Below are 11,575 nucleotides of genomic sequence, written 5' to 3'. Positions count from 1 at the left end.
TAGCCGAGTGGCTCGTCTCTGTCCCCGGTAAAGCGGCGGATTAATCGATACGTTCGGGTTATTTAGGCTCCTTCGACTGTCCTGGGGTCGGTTGCTGGCGTTGAAGTGTGTGTTCGGTCTCGTGGTTCTGGCTTATGTGTTTGTGTTTCCACGGCGTTGCCAGTCCCTCGGCTGGTAGGAGCACTATTTGGCAGATGCCGGTGTGGCATCATGGCTCATGCCAGTACCAGTGATGTCGGCTGGCCTGGCCGGGGAGACCTCGCTGCTTCTCCACACAGGCGAGGGATGGGACCCAATTGTCGCTGCGCATTTTAATTGGCAGATGAGACATTTAATTTCCCACGCAACGAGAAGTAGCGTAGCTTAGCGTAAAACTGGCCTCCATCCAGCTCGCCGGGTTAGCAGGGTCCATTTAGCCCCTCATGCCACAATCACTCGAATGTTTCGCATGTCGCAAAGTCCGAGGAATCGGGTCACATTCAGGTGGGTTTTCCCAACGTTGGCTGTTAGTTAGCTGTATATTATGACTGATATATGAAGCACGCCGCTCCAGTGCATCAGGGCTGATCAACCAGAAGAAGATAATCCCATGGAAGACCCATGCCAATAGCCAGTACTAACACACTGGGACCAGGCATGGTAACAATACAAGCTGTATTGTTTTGTGTGTGCATTTGCCAGCTTCAGTGCGGATGAGGAGGCTGTGTGTGTGGATGAGGAGGCTGGGTGTGTGAGGATGAGGAGGCTGGGTGTGTGAGGATGAGGAGGCTGGGTGTGTGAGGATGAGGAGGCTGGGTGTGTGAGGATGAGGAGGCTGGGTGTGTGAGGATGAGGAGGCTGGGTGTGTGTGGATGAGGATGAGGAGGCTGGGTGTGAGGATGAGGAGGCTGGGTGTGAGGATGAGGAGGCTGGGTGTGTGAGGATGAGGAGGCTGGGTGTGTGTGGATGAGGAGGCTGGGTGTGTGGGGATGAGGAGGCTGGGTGTGTGAGGATGAGGAGGCTGGGTGTGTGGATGTTGAGGCTGGGTGTGTGTGGATGAGGAGGCTGGGTGTGTGTGGATGAGGAGGCTGGGTGTGTGAGGATGAGGAGGCTGGGTGTGTGTGGATGAGGAGGCTGGGTGTGTGAGGAGGAGGCTGGGTGTGTGTGGATGAGGAGGCTGGGTGTGTGGGGATGAGGAGGCTGGGTGTGTGAGGATGAGGAGGCTGGGTGTGTGGATGTTGAGGCTGGGTGTGTGTGGATGAGGAGGCTGGGTGTGTGTGGATGAGGAGGCTGGGTGTGTGAGGATGAGGAGGCTGGGTGTGTGTGGATGAGGAGGCTGGGTGTGTGAGGAGGAGGCTGGGTGTGTGTGGATGAGGAGGCTGGGTGTGTGAGGATGAGGAGGCTGGGTGTGTGAGGATGAGGAGGTTGGGTGTGTGAGGATGAGGAGGCTGGGTGTGTGGGGATGAGGAGGCTGGGTCTGTGTGGATGAGGAGGCTGGGTGTGTGTGGATGAGGAGGCTGGGTGTGTGAGGATGAGGAGGCTGGGTGTGTGTGGATGAGGAGGCTGGGTGTGTGGATGAGGAGGCTGGGTGTGTGTGGATGAGGAGGCTGGGTGTGTGAGGAGGAAGCTGGGTGTGTGGGGATGAGGAGGCTGGGTGTGTGTGGATGAGGAGGCTGGGTCTGTGTGGATGAGGAGGCTGGGTGTGTGAGGAGGAGGCTGGGTGTGTGTGGATGAGGAGGCTGGGTGTGTGTGGATGAGGAGGCTGGGTGTGTGAGGAGGAGGCTGGGTGTGTGTGGATGAGGAGGCTGGGTGTGTGAGGATGAGGAGGCTGGGTGTGTGAGGATGAGGAGGCTGGGTGTGTGAGGATGAGGAGGCTGGGTGTGTGAGGATGAGGAGGCTGGGTGTGTGGGGATGAGGAGGCTGGGTGTGTGTGGATGAGGAGGCTGGGTGTGTGTGGATGAGGAGGCTGGGTGTGTGAGGATGAGGAGGCTGGGTGTGTGGGGATGAGGAGGCTGGGTGTGTGAGGATGAGGAGGCTGGGTGTGTAAGGATGAGGCTGGGTGTGTGAGGATGATGAGGCTGGGTGTGTGAGGATGATGAGGCTGGGTGTGTGAGGATGAGGAGGCTGGGTGTGTGAGAGGAGGAGGCTGGGTGTGTGTGGATGAGGAGGCTGGGTGTGTGAGAGGAGGAGGCTGGGTGTGAGAGGAGGAGGCTGGGTGTGAGAGGAGGAGGCTGGGTGTGTGTGGATGAGGAGGCTGGGTGTGTGAGGAGGAAGCTGGGTGTGTGAGGATGAGGAGGCTGGGTGTGTGTGGATGAGGAGGCTGGGTGTGTGGATGAGGAGGCTGGGTGTGTGAGGATGAGGAGGCTGGGTGTGTGAGGATGAGGAGGCTGGGTGTGTGGATGAGGAGGCTGGGTGTGTGAGAGGAGGAGGCTGGGTGTGAGAGGAGGAGGCTGGGTGTGAGAGGAGGAGGCTGGGTGTGTGTGGATGAGGAGGCTGGGTGTGTGAGGAGGAAGCTGGGTGTGTGAGGATGAGGAGGCTGGGTGTGTGAGGATGAGGAGGCTGGGTGTGAGGATGTTGAGGCTGGGTGTGTGTGGATGAGGAGGCTGGGTGTGTGAGGATGAGGAGGCTGGGTGTGTGGATGAGGAGGCTGGGTGTGTGAGGATGAGGAGGCTGGGTGTGTGAGGATGAGGAGGCTGGGTGTGTGAGGATGAGGAGGCTGGGTGTGTGTGGATGAGGAGGCTGGGTGTGTGAGGATGAGGAGGCTGGGTGTGTGAGGATGAGGAGGCTGGGTGTGTGGGGATGAGGAGGCTGGGTGTGTGTGGATGAGGAGGCTGGGTGTGTGTGGATGAGGAGGCTGGGTGTGTGTGGATGAGGAGGCTGGGTGTGTGAGGAGGAGGAGGCTGGGTGTGTGAGGATGAGGAGGCTGGGTGTGTGAGGATGAGGAGGCTGGGTGTGTGTGGATGAGGAGGCTGGGTGTGTGAGGAGGAGGCTGGGTGTGTGTGGATGAGGAGGCTGGGTGTGTGAGGATGAGGAGGCTGGGTGTGTGTGGATGAGGAGGCTGGGTGTGTGAGGATGAGGAGGCTGGGTGTGTGTGGATGAGGAGGCTGGGTGTGTGAGGATGAGGAGGCTGGGTGTGTGTGGATGAGGAGGCTGGGTGTGTGAGGAGGAGGAGGCTGGGTGTGTGAGGAGGAGGCTGGGTGTGTGTGGATGAGGAGGCTGGGTGTGTGAGGATGAGGAGGCTGGGTGTGTGAGGATGAGGAGGCTGGGTGTGAGAGGATGAGGATGCTGGGTGTGTGAGGATGATGAGGCTGGGTGTGAGGATGAGGAGGCTGGGTGTGTGAGGATGAAGAGGCTGGGTGTGTGAGGATGAAGAGGCTGGGTGTGTGAGGATGAGGAGGCTGGGTGTGTGAGGATGATGAGGCTGGGTGTGTGAGGATGAGGAGGCTGGGTGTGTGAGAGGAGGAGGCTGGGTGTGTGTGGATGAGGAGGCTGGGTGTGTGAGAGGAGGAGGCTGGGTGTGAGAGGAGGAGGCTGGGTGTGAGAGGAGGAGGCTGGGTGTGTGTGGATGTTGAGGCTGGGTGTGTGAGGATGAGGAGGCTGGGTGTGTGAGGATGAGGAGGCTGGGTGTGTGAGGATGAAGAGGCTGGGTGTGTGTGGATGAGGAGGCTGGGTGTGTGAGGATGAGGAGGCTGGGTGTGTGAGGATGATGAGGCTGGGTGTGTGAGGATGAGGAGGCTGGGTGTGTGAGGATGAGGAGGCTGGGTGTGTGAGGATGAGGAGGCTGGGTGTGTGTGGATGAGGAGGCTGGGTGTGTGAGGATGAGGAGGCTGGGTGTGAGGATGAGGAGGCTGGGTGTGTGAGGATGAGGAGGCTGGGTGTGTGGATGATGAGGCTGGGTGTATGTGGATGAGGAGGCTGGGTGTGTGAGGATGAGGAGGCTGGGTGTGTGTGGATGAGGAGGCTGGGTGTGTGAGGATGAGGAGGCTGGGTGTGAGGATGAGGAGGCTGGGTGTGTGTGGATGAGGAGGCTGGGTGTGTGAGGATGAGGAGGCTGGGTGTGTGAGGATGAGGAGGCTGGGTGTGTGTGGATGAGGAGGCTGGGTGTGTGAGGATGAGGAGGCTGGTTTTAATGAAAAAAAAGCTTAGCGATTAATCGATAATTGATCGTTAATTCTTGCGATTATCGAAAAAGAAATTTTGATCGTTTGCCCAGCCCTAGTGTGGATGTTGAGGCTGGGTGTGTGTGGATGTTGAGGCTGGGTGTGTGAGGATGTTGAGGCTGGGTGTGTGTGGATGATGAAGCTGGGTTTGTGTGGATGAGGAGGCTGGGTGTGTGGAGGATGAGGATGGGTGTGTGGATGTTGAGGCTGGGTGTGTGTGGATGATGAGGATGGGTGTGAGGGGAGGATGAGGATGGGTGTGAGAGGAGGAGGCTGGGTGTGTATGGATGAGGAGGCTGGCTCTGAGGATGAGGAGGCTGGGTGTGTGGATGATGAGGATGGCTCTGAGGATGAGGAGGCTGGTAGGGATGCTCCGATCTGGATTTTTGGGGCCGATACCGATCACCGATTTTTTTCCTCAAGATCAACCGATACCGATACCGATTTTTAAAAAAATACATAACTGTAGGCCTACTGACTGGATAGCCTACATATTTTTTTAAAGTCTGGCCTATCACCCAGTTAGGGCCTGAAGCCCAAGTCAGTCGATATGGCTGTATAAAAGACATCATAAACGTGGCCTTCATGGTTTACATACTGTTACGTCCTCCTATGTTTTCTGTTCAGTTATCTGTAGGGTTGGGTACCGTTTGGGTTTTATCCGGTACCGGTACCTAACCGATACTTTAAAAACGGTACCGGTACCAAAACGGTACTTAATTCGGTACTTTAGATTTTTTAAAATGACATATATATATATATATATATATATATATATATATAATAATAACACGGTCGACAACATTAAACAGCTTTTCACTTTTTTATTGCTGAGGCACAATATATATTAGTTAAATATACACTCAAATTAAAATAAATGAAAATAAAACTCCTGAGCCTTGGGGACTCCATTAAGCTGGGGGTGCCTATCGTTGGTACTGATGTCGAATACGAGTACACACTTGTTCGGCAGCCCCTCAAGGACATCAGAATATTCTTAGAAAAGGGATCTAGTGAAGAGGCCTGCATAGCCCCCAGAACCAAGAAGACCAAGAGGAAATATAACTCTGATAAACTGGAGCCCTCCACCTCGTCAAAATCCAAACTCTGTTGCCGCTCAGCTACTACTACTCCTCTCCCCCTCTCTGGTCCATGATACATGACGATTGATTTTTCAGACACAGTAGTAGGATAAGGACAGTACCCGAATATCAAGAGATCCCCGATCAGGTTGTCCTCCTCGCAGAGACGCAGCCACACATCCGCACAACGTCATCAACAGACGCGTCGAATCCTGGAGTGCACTGTCCAATCAAAGGCTTGCGTTCGTAAACTCGCTCTGAGAGCGTCGCAGCGCACACTGGGCCCGACGTCATAAGGGGAGCAAGTCATTTGATTGGACAGAAGGCATTCCACGAGTGGTGATCAGAATTCCAGAACGAGTTTACGGAACGCACCCATAAGTCGAGCGTCGCGTTACGCCAACCCGCTAGCGGAAGTTGCTATTAGCAACCTTCTCGTTATCCTTCCGTACTCGCTGCTTTCACTGAGTGGAAATTTAACAGGCGATGTGACGTCGCGAGATAGAAAAGTACCGAAATGAGGCACCGAAATCTCCTTTGCGATTCGGTACGGGTACACACCGAATGTAAAGTAACCGGTACCTACCGGTACCGATTTTCGGTACCCAACCCTAGTTATCTGTCTTCCCCAGGGGAAGAAAAAAAAAAAGATCGGTTTTTGCGATCGGCCATTTTTGCCGATCACCGATCGAGTCATTTGGAGTGAAATCGGCCGATTTAAATCGGTGGCCGATAAATCGGAGCATCCCTAGAGGCTGGGTGTGTGGATGATGAGGATGGGTGTGAGAGGAGGATGAGGCTGGCTCTGAGGATGAGGAGGCTGGGTGTGTGGGGATGTTGAGGCTGGGTGTGAGGATGATGAGGCTGGGTGTGTGGGGATGAGGAGGCTGGGTGTGTGTGGATGAGGCTGTGTGTGAGGATGAGGCTGTGTGTGAGGATGAGGCTGTGTGTGAGGATGAGGCTGTGTGTGAGGATGAGGCTGTGTGAGAAGAGGATGAGGCTGTGTGTGAGGATGAGGCTGTGTGTGAGGATGAGGCTGTGTGTGAGGAGGCTGTGTGTGAGGATGAGGCTGTGTGTGAGAGCCCACCACGGTGTATTGAGCTATGTAAGCGTTATCAGCCTCATGCAGCAAGTCAACTGCATTTTCTCTCCTTAAAGCATCTGACCAGTTGGTTAAAGCCATTGCTGTGTAGTATTTGATTGTGTGTTTGATTGTTGGTGACTAGACAGACTAAAATGTAGGCCTACAGCTACATGCCACAGGCAGTTGTGATGCTGATGCATTGATGGTGATGTCGGAACTTCCAGTTATGAGTCACGAGTAGCGGGGTAGTTTCACTTTGTCATGGTTTTAATCTGTGTTTTACCTAGCAGTGGGGTGCCTGGACAGAAGGGGAAGCGTTGTCTATCTGACAGTCTTTCCTAGAGGTGCCAGGAGGTGGATGATCCTCTCAAATGCCGTTATTATATTATGTGAATTGACCGAAAGGACAGAGTTGATGTTTGTAGTTGAGGAAACCTCTAGTGTGGTTATTGTAAAGGTAAAATCAGCTCTGGTGTGGTTATTGGCTAGCTGAGACAATGCGTAAGAGTAAGACCATCACAATTGCTTTCAGTCCTTTATTCACTTCAATGTTTGAATACTTCCTTTTTTCTAGCATCGTGACTGCCCCTGGTCCTAGCATAATTAAGTTGTCTTATGATGACTGGTGGATAGGTGATTCACTCCTTAGACAAATATTGTTGTAAAGTCGTTTTGGATTAAAGGGTGTGCTGCTGAATGTGAAAAATGTAAATGAATACCATAGAATATTGTGGAAGGGAGACATAGGATCTCTGCTGAAGTCTGATGTTTCTCCTCTGTGCCATTGATACTGCATCCATCCAGTTGTGTGGTTGAACGATGTCGTCAACATTCCGGGACTCGCAACCACGAAAAATTCCCCCCGTCTTTGACATTGGGATTTGCGGCTGGAACCAAAGTGGCAGAAAGTTTGAGGCGAAAGCCGGGATTTTGGGCGTCATGCTTTGGGTGTCTGTCACGCTTCACAGCTCTGAATATAGGATGCTGTTAAAGGCTTTTCTATGAGCCATGCTGTGTCCTGGGTATGTTAACCCATGTGTCTACAATAGGTGGCAGCATTGCCCCTTGGGCTCTCATTCCAGAAGACTGACACACTGCTGACTGCTGACAGGCCCCCGGTCCCAAACGGACCCCTCCTCCATCATATACTCCCTTACTATGCATCATATACTCCCTTACTATGCATCATATACTCCCTTACTATGCACTTCACTGGTACAGATCTTACTATGCACTTCACTGGTACAGATCTTACTATGCACTTCACTGGTACAGATCTTACTATGCACTTCACTGGTACAGATCTTACTATGCACTTCACTGGTACAGATCTGGGTCATCTGTGGCCCTCTATCGCTCCGTCAGTAGAGCACGGCACTAACAACGCTTAGGTTGTGGTGGGTGTGATTCCCGCTGGGACCATATTGAGAAATGTCTGGACTCACTGCAATGTATTAAGTGGATAAAAGCGTCAGTAAATCAGGTGTAAGCAGTTTGGTTGATGCCATGATGGTGTGATTCATATCAACAGAATGTCATGACATCTGAATGCACCCGTCCCTATCATAATGTCTTATGACTGTTTGTCTGTATATGTATATGAATGGGGAAGTGTGTCCAAACTTTTGACTGGTACTGTACATTGGTGCTCAGGTGGTTTCAAGCTATATGTATGTATGATTCTAAGATGTAGGCCTAGTCCACATATCCTGTCCACATATCCTTGTCATTAATGCCCAACACTGTTCAAGTGGGTGTGTTTGTTTTGGTGTGCTTTGGTTCGGTATACCCTCCCTGTCCTGTATCTGTGTTTCCCTTTAATTACCTAGAGTGGCGGCCCGCTTTCATAACAAGCCGGAAATATATTCTTTTTTAGTCCTATTTTTTCTGAGTGGGGGTGGTCCCACTCATACTTTCCTTTTTTTATTGCAACGGAGACAGTTAGAGATTTGACAGGAAGGATGGGTGAGAAAGAGAGAAGAGATGACATGCAGGATATGTCCGTGGCCGGAATCGAACCGGTTACATGGTCGACGCTTATTGCCTTACGCCACCAAGCTCCCCAGAGCCGAAAATATTTGTCCACTTCTCATAACAGAAAAGATCTCTAACGTTGTGTTTTGCGCCGTTGCTTCAGCGAAGCGTCTCTCGCTCACACCCCGCTGCTGTAAGCTTGCACGCTCACACACACACACACTCGCACCCCGCTGCTGTAAGCTCGCACGCTCACACACTTTAGACTACTTCTATATGTCAGCGCCCAGCCCTGTGAAGGGAGTGAGAAACTTCCTCGTGCTGTTGGGGGAAAGTTTTTGAGCAGTTTCCCCCCTGTCAACGATAAAAAAAAATAAAAAAGTAAAGAATATTTGAATATCTATTTATTTTATAAATGCGTGGTCCACCAACCACAGTCTCACAAGCTCCTGAGGGAAACACTGCCTGTGTCGTGATGTTTACCTTAACCTCAGCCCCCCCCCCAGAATGTGCTTCCTCCAGCGGCAAGTCCAACCTCAGTGACGTCATCCTGATCAACCTAGCCTATGTTTCTGAAGTGGATATAATAAATGACCGCACTGAGACCCCTCCTCCTCTAGCATCACTGAATGTTAGCAAGGTAACATCCTCTCCTGTCTCTCTCTCCCCTTCCTGCTGTGGTCAGATGTATTCCTGGTGTTGCTCTCTCTCTGTATAATGTATTCTGTCTCTCTCTCCCCTTCCTGCTGTGGTCAGATGTATTCCTGGTGTTGCTCTCTCTCTGTATAATGTATTCTGTCTATGTATTAAAGATCAGTGGGTTGCTGAGGCAATAAAATGTTTGAGGGATCACTTGTGGGGAAAAACGTTTCATTGCGTCAGCAACTGCTGATCTTTTAATGTTATGAGCCTCTCCTGAAAGGATTGGCTGGGCGTAAGCGAGATGACAGAGATGCTTGGTGGTGTTTTCCACATTTGATTAGAGTAGGCAACGTGCAGCTACTACATATGTTATAAATGTTTATATATTGAGTTTGTTCTTATTCCTGTTGTAAAGCACTTTGAGCTGCATTTCTTGTATGAAAGGTACTATATAAATAAAGCTTTATTTACTTACTTACTTACTTACATTCACGCTTACACCTATCCAATCTTCTCAGATCGACACCAGTGGAGTCTAGGGCAAAGGTGCTAGTGAAGTTATCGCTAATATCTAACCACTGTCTTAACTTTCCCTGGCAGCTTGCCAATCGAGCACGATCAGAAAAGGAGGACAAGCTGTCCCAAGCCTATGCAATCAGTGCTGGGGTTTCAGTGGACGGCCAGCAGCTATTCCAGACTATTCACAAAACGTAAGTGTCACCTCACGTCGGCTAGAGGCTAACTCTGTGGGCAGGGGGGGGCGTCTGAGGGGCGTCCCGTAAGGTCACCAGAAGTTCACACGTGTCTGAGAGACCGTGTCTTTACTCGGGAGAACCACAATGAGTGATTTGTTCGAAGGTTTTTCTGTCGAATAAATGTTGAATTGAGATTTCATGTCATGTCCAATACTGTACCTCTTGATGACAACGTAGTGTGATTAAAGAAAGACTAAGGGTCCCCTGGGGTCTGATCGTGTTCTGACCAGTTAAAAGGACCTTCCACTCTAACGACACCTGTCATGAGTTGACCTCTGACCTTAGGGGAGTCCCCCAGGACTGTGATCTAACGAGCCGTTCTCTCCCCAGCATCAAAGACTGTAAGTGGCAGGAGAAGAACATTATGGTGATGGACGACGTCGTAATCTCGCCGCCTTACCAGGTTGAGAACTGCAAAGGCAAAGAGGGAAGCGCTTTAAGTCATGTACGCAAAATAGTGAGTATCCTCGACTTTTTAATCTAAGCAATCTGTCGAATGCGTTTTCCTTGTGGCGAAGCGGTATTTATTACAACACGACGCTTGATTTGTAGCTCAGCGTCTTGACATTTTATGCTCGATTTCTTTCCGAAACGGAAATTGCAAAGTCTGTCATGCGCCTCAACCGATCCATCTTCCTCCCTCCCCGCCCCCCCCCCCCCTGCAGGTTGAGAAACATTTTAGAGATGTGGAAAGTCAGAAGTCCATGCAACGTTCACAAGCACAGCAAACACAGAAGGACTCCACTTTATCTTCTTGAGTCGGCAGAGCGGGTGGGCCGTGGGAAGGCTCCGCGGGCAGGTCGTACCCACTGCCAGACGAGGTCGGCATTCCTGTCCCCGCAGCGTCTGAGACCACGATGAGGAGCGCTGGGGGACCTGGGTCCGGAAGATCAAAAAACCATTTAAGAAAAAGAGAAAAAAAATGAAAGAGGAAAAGAGTTAAATCTTAAATTAGACTTTATAAAGATAATTTAAAAACATGAACCATAAAGCAACCATAGTTTCCTTAACTAACTTGTCTCATTCTGCCCCCCCACCCCTCCCCCCCTCCTCCTCCTTCTCCTCCGTCATCCCCCTCTTTTCTCAAACGGCTTTTCTCCCTCCCACCCCCTCCCCATCCTACTTTCTTCCTTGCCATCAATTCCATTTCTTCAAAAAGAGAAAAATAGAGCAGTCAGAAAGGCTTGTAAGCTTTATTTTCTGTCATTGTTTCCTTTTTGCTGTATCCATGTTCTACAAGTGTCTGTATTTTCTGTATTTTAAACAAAATGTGACTTGAAATGCCACACTTTAAAAGGACATTTTCTAAAATAAAAGTAACAAAAATTCTGACTGTAATACTAATTTTAATACCTTTGTGGGAGGCTTGTTCGGAGCCGAAGACTTCAAGGTGAAATAACCTTGAAATAACCCGGTCTTTATAATTGTTGTTCATGTTCATTATTTAGGGCCTCTTATGACAATATTTTGTGGTGCATAGGGCTGTGTGGATTATAGTTTGCTGTCTATACTATGAAAACAGTGTTTTCAAAACAAGATGTTCTACCATTGCAGTGATCTGACGGATTTAAGTCACTTGAGGAGTATCAGGTTACACTCTTACGGATATTGTGTTGGTTTAAAATATTTAATTTGTTAGTAATGATTATATATTTGACTGTATGCTCATTAATTTGAAGCACAATAAGTAATACTGGTCATGTCACAATGTATTGAGCAAGCCTGCCAACCGTAGAACCCAGTCACTAGCATGGAACCAGACAGGAAGTTGTCCCAGTTCACTTCACTTCATTCCAGTAATGGGGGAATAGAGCAAATGTCTGCCTGCTTCCAGGCTTCCTGGTCAATTTATTTCATTGAATTTCTTCCACAGAGATGGTAATCCGAGTTTCTATAAAT

General features: G+C 50.4%; 1 protein-coding gene across 1 annotated transcript in view; it reads left to right on the top strand.

Annotated features, from left to right (window-relative positions):
- The window catches only part of lsm12b (LSM12 homolog b), an 11,279-nt gene extending 281 nt beyond the window's left edge, over positions 1-10,998 (top strand). Inside the window, exons 2-5 of the mRNA XM_080542185.1 lie at positions 8,786-8,919; positions 9,522-9,631; positions 10,007-10,133; positions 10,342-10,998. Of these exons, the coding sequence (XP_080398311.1) occupies positions 8,786-8,919; positions 9,522-9,631; positions 10,007-10,133; positions 10,342-10,434 (464 nt within the window). The 3' untranslated portion in view covers positions 10,435-10,998. The remainder of the gene's footprint in view (positions 1-8,785; positions 8,920-9,521; positions 9,632-10,006; positions 10,134-10,341) is intronic.
- Positions 10,999-11,575: the final 577 nt, after the last annotated feature.

Source organism: Nansenia antarctica, assembly GCF_963989245.1.
Source record: "Nansenia antarctica genome assembly, chromosome: 11".
NCBI lineage: Eukaryota > Metazoa > Chordata > Actinopteri > Argentiniformes > Microstomatidae > Nansenia > Nansenia antarctica.
Note: the sequence above shows the minus strand (reverse complement) of the source record. Positions and strands in the feature narration are given on the sequence as shown.